Genomic DNA, 14394 nt, shown 5'->3' on the forward strand with positions numbered 1-14394 from the left:
ACAAGGGCAAGCGTAGGGTCCTGCACCTTGGGAGGAATAACCCCCCGCACCGGTGCGGGTTACAATCATGGAATGGTTTGGGTTGGAAGGGACCACAAAGACCCCCCAGTGGCATCCCCTGCCCTGGGCAGGGACACCTCCCACCAGCCCAGGTTGCTCCAAGCCCCGGCCAACCTGGCCTTGAACCCCTCCAGGGATGGGGCAGCCACAGCTTCTCTGGGCAACCTGGGCCAGGGGCTCACCGCCCTCACAGGAGAGAACTTCCTGACGTTCTCCGCACCAGGATTCCCCCTGTAGCCGACACGTTGTGTCACTGATGGCGTCACCGATGCTTTTCGAACACAACGCAACTTTTTTAGGGCGCCGAGTCCATCCAGGAGGACGCGAAACGCGGCTGTGAAACTCCAAGAGGTCCGACACAACGGAATTCACGTGGCCTTTCAACAACTGGACTTTACCCTCGAGGTGCTGCGAGGGCTATTTCATCATCTTGGCTCCGTGACAGCAGAAATTAAACATTTTCCTATCGCTCTCAACATTCACCTTCATGGAAAAGCCAGGAACGAGGACGTTTCACCAGCGCTATAAATCCACGTGCCTTAGCAGCACTGTATTTATGACAGAGTCTGTCCCCAGCGCTCCTCCTCCCCCAAAAATGATGCCCAGAAGGCACCGACGAGGGACTTTAGGACGTGGCACAGCTCTGCCGTTCACCGGAGAGAGAGTCTCAGGCAGAGAGACGAGGCAGCCTCCCCCTTCCCACCCGATTTTAGACGCCCCACGCAATAAAGCAAGGAACGGACAACATCCCATGGAAGGATGGCTGGTTTTAATTAACACCCCAATTAAACCCCCCAATTTAGGCAGGACGAAAGTGGGTTGGGTTGAGCGTGGCTTAACCGCGAACGTCGTACCAACCAGCGTCGTTACCTGCTTCCTTCCTCGCGCGTCCTCGTCCTTTCGTCTGGGCTATAACGATTTCCGTTTCCTCCTGGGTCATTTCGGAGATTTTCTGCAGGAAAAGCTTTTCTAGAGCTTCTGCCATTAAGACTATGTCATCCCCTGGCTGGAGGAAAACCAGATACCATAAATTAGGCAAAATATATATGGAAACAGATGCCTTTTATATAAATATATATGTCAAATTTCTCTCTAGAGATATTTCCAGAGAGAGGACTCCGTGTTTTCCCCCCTCCTTAGCGCTGCTGGTTTTATCGGGGCGCGGCGGAAAGGCGTACGGGATGCCGTCCCACGTGCCAACTGCACGGACAAATCCTCACCCAGAAGCCCTTACACTTTAGAGGTACCACCAGATGATGGGCAGGGCCATCACTGAGGAGATGTATCGGAGAATAAACCCACACAAGGCGTTACCTGCAGGCGGCAAAAGCTGTTTTCCAAATGAAGGGAGGAGGGAAAAGAGGGAAAAAGTGGAAAAAGAAAGAGCTGGATTAAGCCAGCCGGTCATTTCCACCACGAGAGATCCCCCCGACATGGTGGGTCTCACGGAAGAGGTCTCTCCATAGAACGCAAGAAGAGCTCAGCACGGCCTTGCAAGGAGATTTTTTCCCTAAAAAAGGAGTTTTTTAAGGAGGAAGTTGGCTGTTGGGAGCCTTTACTTGTTGCTAAATGGGCGCGGAAGGAGAGGCCGGCACCAAGCGGCGCTTACGGATCTGGAGGAGAAGCCTGTGTTTGCCAAGATCAAGGCACACAGAAAGGAGGACGCCTAGAGAAGGGGAGATCTCCTGCCCGGGGGCCTCCTGAAGCAGCGCGGGGGAGAAGAGACAAGAGATATGAAGGTCTGAAGTTGTTTTGTGGCTATTAATAAAATTTGCCGGAGAGGGAAGGGCACGCAGCAACAGAACAAGAGTCTGGATTGCTGTGAAGACGATAAACCGGTGGCCATCGCTGTCACGCCATGGTGACGCCAAGAGAAGGCAGCTCTGTCTCTGCCACGGGCACGAGGAGGGTTAAAACCACGCTCGCCCATGAGATGGCGCGGACAAACCTGCCCGGCTGATGGTTTGCAGGCTCCGTGAGGTCCACGAAGATGTTTCTTTAGATGATTTTCGGCCTTCTAGCCTGGAGGAGACAGGTGAAGATCAGGGAGGGCAGGGGATCAGGGAGAAAGCCGGCAGGGGGAAGTCACCGTGGTGGGAGAACGTGGCAGAAGACTTTCAGGTGCATATTAATAATTTGAAGCCTTTAAGAGCCTATTCTCGTTCCAGCTGCATCGGACTGGCTTGAACCAGGAAGGGCAATGGCCAAGGAGATGGTCTTGAAGGACCGAAACTGCTAACAACTATTTATTTGGACCAAAGTAGGAAGGTCTTGTGCAATATTTCTGAGAGGAAGAGGGGAAAAAAAAGGTCAAAGCGCATGAGGGTGAAGCAACGGGGATGGAGAGAAAAGACCTGTGAGATGTGAGGGCAGAAACCGAAGGGGAACCGAACCACTCGGGCAAGAGGTGGGAAGGCCGGAGCGGTTGGGAAGGGAAAGGCTGGAGAGGCTGAGGCTCTGACCACGGCCCGCTGACTTCGAGGACGGTGATAAACCCTCCGTTTGCTATTTGCTGTCATTTTTGCTACTTAAGAAGGTAACGAGCGAGCGTCTGGCGCTCAGTACGGCCTGGTGCCACCTCTGGGAGAACCTTCTCCACCTCTCCCAGGTTCACCATCACCCCCAGGTTGCGGTGGATCGCCGTTTGTGGAAACGCCCTGGGATGCCCCTCACCCCTGTGGATACCCTTTCCTGCCCCCCCAAGGAGGTTGCACAACCGTTTATATAAAATGCTTTTCGGGATGTTTCTCACTGTCCGGAGCGGAATCTTCTACAACCAGGCCAGGGTCAGGCGTGACAAACCCAACGTGCCGCTCCGTATATTCCCGTTGGTTTTTTTTCCCCTACCAGATTTCAGAGTTTCAAACCAGCCTCAAGTCGGCTTCTTAAAAAGAATCACGAAGCCCAGCCCCACTTTCTCGAGGATTTGTTCGGTAACGTTCGTGGCTCTGCTTAAGTCAGACACAAAGAAAAATCTTAAAAGTTTCCTTTTAAGAAAAAAAAAAAAAAAAAGGAGAAATGATGTCTAGACTGATGATATCTGCTAATAATTCTTCCGGGAGGGAAGGCAAAGCCAGCCCTGTCTGGTCTTGCTTCTCGGCAGAAAACAAGACGCGCCTGAGCTCCTGTCGGCTTTAATCCCGTTTGTTCTCCGAAAAAAAGCCGATCTGGGCGGTGGTTCCTTTTAAGGACCGTCGGAACAAGCAACTCCCGCATTTCCGCGCCGGTCCAACGAGGACACGGAAGATTTCCCTCGGAAAAATGCAGATTCAGGGAACTTTTCGTACCTTATTGTAGATGTAGCAGTTTGTAAACATCGTGTTAAAATCCTGGATACATTCTTGAGCGTTCCAGTAGTAGTTATTCTCCAAGCGTTTCTTTATTGTTCCCATATCCATCGGAGTTTTAATTATCTTATAATAATCCTGCAGAGGGACAAGAGGGAGACGTCAGCGTCAGAACGAAAACGTCCGCCAAGTTTAAGGACCGGGATTTCTCCCTCTCATCCCCGGACCCACCTGGGCGAGACATTTCCCCCCGCCCCGAGCCGATATTTAACTGCCAGATTCAGCCCCCATCAGCCTCTCAACCGGGATTTTTACCTAAGCAGAAGGACAAACCTTTGGCAGAGAAATAATTTAACCCCCCCCAAATTTCCCAATTCCGGGTTTTCATTTAAGAATGGTGCCGATTAATTCCTAAAAACCTTACGGGAACCGAATGACCCTTTGCGGGAGGTCACCGGTCGAAGGCAGCGACGGAGAGAACTGGGGAAATCTGATTTATTACAGCCCCTTAAATGCATCCGGATTAACACAAAAGAAGGTGTTTCTATTTTCGGGCGTAATGTTTAGAGGGGGGAAAAAAAAAAGAAAAAAAGGTCTGGAAACGCCGTTGCTATAGAGCCGTCGCTCTCCACATGCGACAGGGAGCTCGTTCCTGCCGTGAAGAAATTAAATAGCCTAACGCTCGGGCAATAAATTATATATTTAGAGCTGTAGTATTTAAAGGTAGAACAGCCAAGGGAAGTGGGGGTTAGGCAGAAACATCGCCCTCAAGGGAGAGCATCTCAAGGGAGGGAGGGAAGAAACCTCTCCTGGTGGGAGCGGGAAGGCTCCAAGCCAGCCGTGCGGCAGAGGAGAATGGTGCTGGGCTTTATTATAACATATCATCTATAAATTCTGCTCCAATTTTTGCTAGTTCTGGGGGTTTTATTCTGAATCCTCCCGGTGAGGGTGCCTGGGTTGAGGCAGGGAGCGGACGCTGGGAATCAGAGAACCATCGAGGTTGGAACAGACCTTTGAGATCATCAAATCCAACCATTAACCCAACGTTGCCAACTCCACCCATGTCCCCACGCGCCACGGCTACACATCCTTTGGATCCCTCCAAGGATGGGGACTCCACCGCTTCCCTGGGCAGCCTGCTCCAGTGCTGGACAACCCTTTCAGGGAAGGAATTCTTCCTAATCATAGAACCGTGGAATGAGTTGGGTTGGAAGGGACCTTAAAGTGCCACCCCCTGCCCTGGGCAGGGACACCTCCCACCAGCCCAGGTTGCTCCAAGCCCCGGCCAACCTGGCCTTGAACCCCTCCAGGGATGGGGCAGCCACAGCTTCTCTGGGCAACCTGGGCCAGGGGCTCACCCCCCTCACAGCCAAGAATTTCTTCCCCAGATCTCATCTCAATCTCCCTCTTCCAGTGTAAAACCCTTCCCCCTCGTCCCACGGCTCCCCTCCCTGATCCAGAGTCCCTCCCCAGCTTTCCCGGAGCCCCTTTAGGGACTGGAAGGGGCTCCGAGGTCTCCCCGGAGCCTTCTCTTCTCCAGGCTGAACCCCCCCATCTCTCTCAGCCCGGCCCCACAGCAGAGGGGCTCCAGCCCTCCCAGGCCCTAAATATCTAACCTAAACCTCCCCCGGCACAACTTGAGTCCGTTCCCTCTTGTCCCATGGCCTGTTCCTTGGGAGAAGAGACCGACCCCCCCCGGCTACCCCCTCCTTTCAGGTAGTTGTAGAGAGCGAGAAGGTCTCCCCTCAGCCTCCTTTTCTCCAGGCTAACCCCCCCCAGTTCCCCCAGCTGCTCCTCAGAAGTTCTCCAGACCCTCCTCCTCGTGCTCCAGCCCCCTCACCAGCTCCATTGACCTTCTCTGGACACGCTCCAGCCCCTCAATGTCTTTCTTGCAGTGAGGGGCCCAACACTGGACACAGCGCTGGAGGTGGGGCCTCACCAGTGCCCAGTACAGGGGGACGGTCACTGCCCCAGTGCTGCTGGCCACACTGTTCCTGACACAGGCCATGTTAGTGGCCTTCTTGGCCACCGGGGCACACTGCTGGCTCGTATTCAGCTGGCTGTTGACCAACACCCCCAGGTCCCTTTCTGCTGGGCAGCTCTCCAGCCGCTCCTCCCCAGGCCTGTAGCGTTCACAGGGTTGGTGTGACCCAAGTGCAGGACCCAGCACTTGGCCTTGGTGAACCTCACACCGTTGGCCTCGACCCACGGATCCAGCCTGTGCGGATCCCTCGTTAGAGCCTTCCCGCCCTCCAGCACATCAACACTCCCGCCCAGCTTGGTCTCATCTGCAAACATACCGAGGGTGCACTCGATCCCCTCGATTTCCTGCAAATTAACTTAAAATTGACGTCATTTATGAAACGACTCTTGTGTTACCGACAGCGCTGCAGCACAAGAGGCGCAGTGCCCGTCTGAGTACTCAGGACACTCCGTGAAAGGCTCCAAGCGTTTTCATCTCCAAAAAAGACTCTGCTGATAAAAGCAGCGGAGATCACGCAAAGGTTTAAGCGAGGCAGAGAAAAACGTGCTGGGCTTCGGGGAGCAGTAAGGCAGAGCCCGAGTCACCAGGTGATTTGCTTAATAATCTTCGGTGCTTAATAATTTTTAATGCTTAATAATTTTTGGTGCTGGGTTGGGGGACAGGACTGCAGACTCGCCCTCCCCGACTCCTGAATTATCATTCCTACTTTCTCCTCCACGTCCCGGTAGAAAGAGGAGCGTGGAAAGAGGCAAAGCAGTAGCCGAGCCACTGGAGATTCCTCCTTGTGTGTATTTTCTAAAAGATCACACAATCATTTAGGTTGGAAAAGACCCTTAAGATCATCAAGGCCAACTGTTGGATCATCAGGTCCAACTGTTGTATCATCGAGTTCAACCGTTGGACTGAGCCCAACCATTAGATCATCGTGTCCAACCACTGGACCATCGAGTCCAACCGTTGGACTGAGCCCAACCATTAGATCATTGAGTCCAACCACTGGACCATCGAGTCCACCTGTTGGACCAAGCCCAACCATTAGATCATCCAGTCCAACCACTGGACCATCCAGCCCAACCATTAGATCGAGCCCAACAGTAGATCACTAGGTCCAACTGTAAGATCGGTACCAACCATTGGAGATGGATTCTGTGATTCCAGGAGAAGGCGCCAGACCCAAACGGTCTCACTCCTTCCACCAAGAACCATCTGGTCTCTCACTCTCTACTTACAGGGAGGTTCAGCTTGACGGCGTCCACGGGCTGCTGGAAAGGCCACGCAAACTGGTGCTTCCATAGCGTCTTCAGCACCACCTTGAGCAGATACTGCAGCTGGTTGGTCATTCGCTTGGGTTTGTTGGGGTTGGAGGTCTCCGGTGGAGGGGGATTAACGCCTACAGCACTGCCTTGTTGGGGTTGAGCCTGTGACTGCGTCGTAGACATTTGGGTGGTTTCCAGTCCATCCCCCATTACCGGCAAATTTCTCAGTCTCGTTCCAGGGCCGCTCTCCGCCGACATGCTATTGATCCCATTGCATTCCTCACCGGACACCCTGCAAACACGGAGAAGGGAGAGGAGGTCACTTCAACCAGCTTCTGGTACAAGGCACTGCTTAAAATTAACCCGGCGCACGTCTGCCAGACCAGCTCGGGCAACTGGACCTCGCGCCCCGCTCGCTTAGTGACAGCATTGCTTTGTCCCAACAGACGATGTCAGCATTCTGTATCCGGGGGGAAGAAAGGATATTCCGAGGCAATTTGTTGTCTCTTCCACGCCAGGCAGCAGCGCTGCCTCTCTGCTCCTTAGCAAGCGTGGGTTCTTGCCTCATCTGGTAAACGAGGACTCCGATGTTCTCCATAAAGAGCCTTCGTTACCTCTAAATGAGGCACTAAAGAGCAAAACGCTGCTCGCTCTCAGCAATTACTAATTTCAGCTCCAGGGTTGGGTTCGCCAACACCGGGGAAGAGAAGTTACGTTGGTGTTGGCCAACTTTTAGCTCCAGCTAAAGGAGCGCGGGGTGACACGTTCATCTCCTTTCAGCTTCACCCCCCCCACACCACGGGTCAAGCTCACCCCAATTCCATGCCAAAGTCTGTCTTTTAGGTGAACACTGAGCTCCCGCGGGATGCTTCTGCTGAACCACGCAGCGGACAGACCCACATTGAATTCACACTGTCTGCTTTCGGCAGATGATTTAGGTTTTTAGGTAGATAATAACTTTAGGTCGTTAATTTAGGTAGCTAATCTAGGTAGATAATCTTTAGGTAGTTAATTTAGGTAGATAATCTAGGTAGATAATAACTTTAGACAGTTGATTTAAGTAGATAATCTTTAGGTAGACCATCTACGTAGACAATCTTTAGGTAGATAATACAGGCAGATAATCTTTAGGTAGATGATCTCCAGGTAGATCATCCTTAGGTAGATCATCTTTAGGTAGACAATCTGAAGGTAGACCATCTTAAAGTAAACAACCTAGGTCGATAACCTCACAGGAGATAACTCAGGGTGATAATTTAGACAGATAATCTTTAGGTAGCTAATTTAAATATAATTCTGAAGACCAGAAACCTGGGAAAAAAGGTATTTCTGCTGAGCCTACAGACTTCTCTCGGGGCGTATTTCAGAGCTCTCCAAAAATCACACGTAGCCCGTCCGCGTTCTTAAGCTACGGCTGCGTGACGGGGTGGCCGCCCAGCCAGGACCAGCCACCACCCCCCCCTCCCTGGGCGTGTGGGACCCTTCTCGGGTAAAGACACCCCCCCTTTCATGTGTCCTTTGTCTAACTGAACACCGAGCACACGCGGCACATATCAAGCTTAAGACATGCAGCTATTAATTAGAGACCACTATATATTGTGCCAGATGAATTAAGGGGGTTTATTCTGCTGCCGCAGAGCAGCCCCGTGGCTCTGGTCGTGCTCTGGGGGCACAGACGTGGTCTCCGCATGCCTCTGCAGCAAGGGACTAGAGCCAGAGCCCCCCCCAAAAACTTCAGCCAGGCTTAAACCTCTGCCGAAAGCCTGGCTCTGTTGCTTCTACTGGTCTAAAACCGACACTGACCCACCAACACGCGGGGGCAACGACAGATTTTGCTCTTTGGATGATGGGTTTTAACTTTTCAGGGCTCCACGTGAGGTGAAGCATCGCTCGAGTGGCGAGACGGCTGCGGCAGGCGCCCTTGGCTCCCCCGGGAGATTTTAGGGCAGATTTTGTGGCCGTGGATCCAGGAGAGCTGGCAGCTCAGCTGGCCTGAAACCTCTCCCGCCTTTCATTTCGCTCCCAATTTTCTTCCCCCGTTAGCAGGGGAACCTGCCTGCTTACTCCGCCGGGGAGATCTGGATTTGGAGGCCATTTGGATTTCCCTCTCTTGCAAAATTCCTTCAATTTTGCTTCGGGGTAGTGCCGATTCCTCTGGGACGTGTATTAAAGGGCGTATCTTGAGTGATAAAGTGTGGCCAAGCAAAAGGAATCCTCTTTACTCGCTGCAAGGGGCTACGTTACCTTGTAGGATACATTGCCATAAAATTTTGCCCCAGAAAATGATGCAGAGTCAGAAGTTGCTTGGCTTGTCCATCTATCTTCCGTGGCTTCAGGCACAAATGCCTTTAGATACCGTATCTGACGAAACAAACAAAGCAATTAATCTCAGGCGTCAACCCAAAGCAGCAAAAATTAAGGCTACCTCCAGAAAATGAGCTATTTTTTAACACACATCGATACTCCAGCGAAGCGAAGTTGTCGAGGGACACCTGCAAACAGGAGACACCTACGGAAAAACGAGGAACCGCCCCCGGTGTTTCAGTTTTTCCCAGGCGTTTTTTAACACCTTTAGGGCAAGCTCTTTCCTGAAATTCGTCACTTCAAGGTCTGCGACCGACCGATTTCCTTCCGCTCCCTCGTACCACAACACCTCTCCCAGAGCCAGCCCTCAGAGGACGCCAAGGAGTTGTTTTTTTTTTTTAAGGAGAAGGAAAAATATTTCGCATCCTTTTAATTTCTTCCCTTTCCACTTAAAACTAAAGGCTCCGATCACCCGTCCAGGCAGTTAAGCATTATATCAGATTTACCCTTTTATTTTCAATTATTTAATTTATCATGTATCTTTTTCACTGTCTCCTTTGGAGGGATCCTACAGGTCTCCTCTTGCTCCAGTGACTTTTTTTTTGTGGGATCAGCTGGAAATCCCCAAATTTACACCATTTTTCTCCTCTCTCCCCCAATAAAAGGATGCTTCCACTCTCTCCCCTGCCCTGGCAGTTACGTTACGGCTCCTCTCTTACGTTGTCGCCCCACCTGTGTGCCAAAATTGCAGAAAAAAAAAAAATCTAACAATTCCCATTTTTGAGAGTTGCTCGGCCCGTCTCGCCCCCAACTCATCCCCCACCTCATCCCTGGCCAGAAATCACCGCTCTGCGCTCGCTCGCTCGGGCTGTTCCCAGGGAAAAAGCACAATTATCGGTGCAGGGAATATTTTCTGACACGGGAGGGAAACGCCGGGGAGTTCAAAGAAACGGGGTTTGACAGACCCGGGTCTTCTGCGCGCTGAAAACCAGCAGTAAATGGGGACGAAGAGCTGGAGACGGGGACGTAACCCCGGATTGTACCGTCCAGCAAGGTAAAAATCTGTAAATCCGCATTACGGTTGCGCTACAGGTGGGTTTCTTAATGCTTTCTTAATCTATAAAAAGTGCTACGTTAAAGTTTTCTTAATCTGATCTATATTATTGATTAGAAATCGAATCTGTATTAGATGAGGTCAGAAACCTCATCTGTTAAACTTAGATTAAATCTAAGGATTGTGCTATAGACAGTGCTACATTGGGGTTTTCTTAACCTAGAGACTGAGACACTGCTACGGTCAGGTTTTCTTAATCTAGTCTATATTCTAGATTAGAAATCTAATCTCTATTAGATTAGAAAACTTAATTTGCATTACAGATTATGCTACGTTCGGGTTTTATTAATCTAATCTATATTATGGATTAGAAATCAAACCCCGTATAAGATCAGATACCTAATCTTTATTATCGATTATGCCACATTAGGGTTTTCTTAATCTACAGATTAAGATGATGCTATGTTTGGGTTTTCCTCGTCTATTTTATATTATAGATTACAAATCTAACCTCTGTTACAGATTATGCTACAGGTAGTGCTACGTTGGGGTTTTCTTCATTTCTCAGGATTAAGAAACCCCAAACGCAGGGTTTTCTTCATTTTTCAGGATTAAGAAATCCCAAACCCGGGAACACCTTAATCTATAGATTCAAAAAAAAAAAAAAAAAAAAAAATTAATGAGAAGAAAATAATTAATGTGTAGATTAAGAGAAGCCGCCGGTAGCACCACCTCAAGCTGTGGCGACCACACCACCTTCGTTAACCTCCACTGCTAAGAGCCACCGCGAGGCGCCCCACGCCGTGCCGTCTCCTACGGCTGGAGACGAACACGTTTATTCACGGTAATGCGGGAAAACCAGGGAAAAAAGCTTACTTCATTACCGTCACTAATGTTTACGTGCTTCGTTAGGCACAGGTGGAAGGGAGATGCGGGAGGATGGAGCTGGCTGGGACGGGGTCTGGCGTCGAGCGGCTCGGATTCCCCGCGCTGCCTGCGCTTGGCCGGATCCACGGGATTTTAATGCCGCCTGCCAAAAAAATTCCGGTTTTCCCCCCGCCCCGGGGGAAGGGAAAGGGCTGTAATGCGGCGCGGGGGCCGGCAGAGGGAACTGCCAGGCCAGCAGGAGCCCAAACCCCGCAGAAGAACTTCTCCTCCTGCTCCCCTAAAGCTGAGCTGGGGGAGACGGGGACGGGAGGGGGAAGCGGAGACGGTACCGGGGGGAAAAACATGGGAGAAACGCGTCTGGAAAATTCACCGTACTGACGGGATCAAAGGGAACGTGGCCACGGGTCCGGAGGAGGAGGTCGGGTCTGGAGGACATGGGAGAAGGGACCAGCCACGCAGGGCAGAGGAAGCGCAAGAGGATAAATTCGACGGCTTCGCGAGAGCGTCGGGACGCGGAAAACAGAGAAACCCCTCGTTCTGTGGAGGGAAAAATTAAAACGTCGCCAAACGAGCAGCGACACGGGCAAAACCTGAAGATGGGGGGCACAGGGTGGCGGTGGAAGGAGGGATTGTCTGGTTTGGGATGGCAGCAGGCGTTGAACCCCAGGCATGAAAACGAAAGCAGGAATATTTTCCAGTTAATATGAATTTCCAGTTAATTTTCCAATTAATAAGCAGGAACACACGGTGGGTGGTCACAGCACCAGGCGCCAAAAACACTTCCTAAGGGGGGAAAAACTATCTGCCAACGACTTGAAGAGGGCGGTATGAGCAAGGAAATCGTTGGAAAATGCCGGGTTTTAGTCGGGCGGGCAGATTATTTCAGGCTGGCTTAAAGGGGGGGGCGGATGTTTTGAGAGCGAAACCTCAGATCCGTGCGCAGCAAAAGCTGCAAAGAAACTTCATCGAGGATTCACCCGATTCGGGATGTGTCCAAAAAACGGGGAAAATCGACGACAACTCGAGGAGCGGCTGAGAAAGATGCTCCGAGAGCCGAACACGAGAGTGGCCACGTTCGGAAGAAGCCACCCTAAACGCTCCTCCTCTTTTGCCGCAGCCTGAATAAAAAGATTAAGAAATTAATCTTAAAAAAAAAAAAAGACCCTGAGAGATGAGCATTATCAAGTAATAACGTGATCGTGTAGGTTTATTTTTTTTTTTTTAATGAGAACTTTGAGGTTATCTGCCCATCCTGGAAGGTGGGAAATGGATTTTAATCTATTTTGAGTTGGCGACATTAAACTAAGGATGTGAAAACCAACTCCTTCCATCGCACGGAGAGCCCGGACGCAGGTGACAGCAACATCTGCAGCGCTGGATCCATCTACACAACTTTATTCCGATTTCAGGAAAATAGACATGCTTCAATCCCGCTTTTAGAAGACAGGCGAGGTTGAGGATGCCCAAGCAGAAAAGGCACGGTCTCGACGGACCGCGGCACGTTCCAGGAGAAGCTGGGGCAGGTCTGAGCGTGGATTATCGACTGAATTTAATCCTAGATCCTATTTCTGCTCCGATAACCGGACTGTGTCACCGCTGCTCCGCTCTCTGCATCAACCAGGTGGGCACGAAGCAAAATTGGCTTATAATAATTTCGCAGAAAAGAGCATCACGCCCAAGAAAATATTAAAAATGAAGCGATGCGTGTTTATTCATGCTCCGGAATGAGACAAGCTGCTCCCCGGGGAAGTGACTGATAAGCGCAAACCAAATAGCACATACGTTGTCCTCTGGTTTTGGGCCGAACATCTCCATCCTGTCAATCCCGTCTTCTTCACAGTTGTCCCCTGTGGTCCTACCAAGCTGGGTGGAGCGGTGACACGCCTGAGGGAAGGGACGCCATCCAGAGGGACCTGGACAGGCTGGAGGTGGGCCTGTGCCAGCCCCATGAGGTCCAACCAGGCCAAGTGCAAGGTCCTGCACGTGGGTCAGGCCAATCCCAATCCCAAATCCAGGCTGGGCAGAGAATGACCGGAGAGCAGCCCTGAGGAGAAGGACTTGGGGGTGTTGGTGGGGGAGAAGGTGGCCAGAACCCCCCGCAGCCTGGGCTGCATCCCCAGCAGCGTGGGCAGCAGGGCGAGGGGGGGATCCTGCCCCTCTGCTCCGCTCGGGGAGACCCCCCTGCAGCGCTGCCTCCAGCCCTGGGGCACCAACAGCAGAAGGACATGGAGCTGTGGGAGCGGGGCCGGAGGAGGCCCCGGAGGTGCTGGGAGGGCTGGAGCCCCTCTGCTGTGGGGCCGGGCTGAGAGAGCTGGGGGGGTTCAGCCTGGAGAAGAGAAGGCTCCGGGGAGACCTCGGAGCCCCTTCCAGTCCCTAAAGGGGCTCCGGGAAAGCCGGGAAGGGACCTGGAGCAGGGAGGGGAGCCGTGGGACGAGGGGGAAGGGTTTTACACTGGAAGAGGGAGACTGAGATGAGATCTGGGGAAGAAATTCTTGGCTGTGAGGGGGGTGAGCCCCTGGCCCAGGTTGCCCAGAGAAGCTGTGGCTGCCCCATCCCTGGAGGGGTTCAAGGCCAGGTTGGCCGGGGCTTGGAGCAACCTGGGCTGGTGGGAGGTGTCCCTGCCCAGGGCAGGGGGTGGCACTGGGGGGGTCTTTACGGTCCCTTCCCACCCAAACCGTTCCACGATTCTATGTAGTGACAAAAGTTCAGGACACTCCAGGAGTGATGATTCCCAAAGCAACGATTCACCTGGCCTGCAGCGTCGCACCCCAAAGTGAACTTCACAACCCCTGGCAGCTCGAAAAGCTGCATTTTAAAGGAAAAACAAAGCCGTGGGTTTCCCCTGCGGGCACGCAGGAGGAGGGAAGGGCTGGAATTTGGTTTGTAAAGGCAAATCCAAGCCCCAAAATCCAAGAGAGGGGCGGTACCGCAGGAGAAGCGCAGAGCTCTGAAACATAAAACTGAAATTCGTGGTTAAATTGCATCATTCCGGATCCCACCCCAGGATATATTATCCACAAATAGCCTGGAAAAGGCGGTTAGGCTGGAAAATCCAGCAGCTGAAAAGAAATAACTAGCAAATTTGTGGTGGCCAGCACTCCCTTTAATTGCGAGCCTGCTGAGCCAGGAGCCGGGGATCAGCGCGTGCAGCCACCGGCCCCTGCCTTGAACCGACAAAAGGGAAGGGAGGTGACGTTAACGGCTAACAGGGCACCGGGCCGCCTCCTAACCTCCAAATTCTTAATTTGAGTCTTAATTAATGATGTTTTAGTTGATGTCTCCGGTGAACACTGCCGGGAAAATGCAGCAGATCCCTCCTCAACCAAGACAAAGGCGGGCAGCTGCTGTTATTAAACTCCAACCGGGCCTTTCCCCACGTCCAGCCCATTCCCTGCTCCTCGCGGAAATAAATTCGTTAAATAAATCATTCCCCCCCCCCCCAACAGAACGACCTTGCCACCTAAAATTTCACCTGCAGATGCCCCCAAAAGGGTTTGCTTCCAGCTCCCGTGCTATGAAGCGTTATCTTTGTTGCGTAGGTGCCGCACGATCAATACGGCA

At 52.0% G+C, this 14394-nt stretch overlaps 1 protein-coding gene across 13 annotated transcripts in view; it reads right to left on the reverse strand.

Annotated features, from left to right (window-relative positions):
• Positions 1-14394, reverse strand: part of BRD4 (bromodomain containing 4) — a 79219-nt gene that overhangs the window by 37595 nt on the left and 27230 nt on the right. For 6 of the 13 annotated variants that reach the window (XM_074566912.1, XM_074566909.1, XM_074566908.1 and 3 more), the window contains 4 exons: positions 8832-8948; positions 6561-6879; positions 3348-3485; positions 931-1066 (listed from right to left, as the gene is read on the reverse strand). In XM_074566912.1, the coding sequence (XP_074423013.1) occupies positions 931-1066; positions 3348-3485; positions 6561-6879; positions 8832-8851 (613 nt within the window). In that variant the 5' untranslated portion in view covers positions 8852-8948. Of the gene's footprint in view, positions 1-930; positions 1067-3347; positions 3486-6560; positions 6880-8643; positions 8949-14394 lie in introns of all 13 variants that reach the window. The other 7 variants (XM_074566916.1, XM_074566917.1, XM_074566918.1 and 4 more) reach the window with 2 other exon arrangements.

This window comes from Larus michahellis, chromosome 25 (genome assembly GCF_964199755.1).
Source record: "Larus michahellis chromosome 25, bLarMic1.1, whole genome shotgun sequence".
In the NCBI taxonomy this organism is placed as follows: domain Eukaryota; kingdom Metazoa; phylum Chordata; class Aves; order Charadriiformes; family Laridae; genus Larus; species Larus michahellis.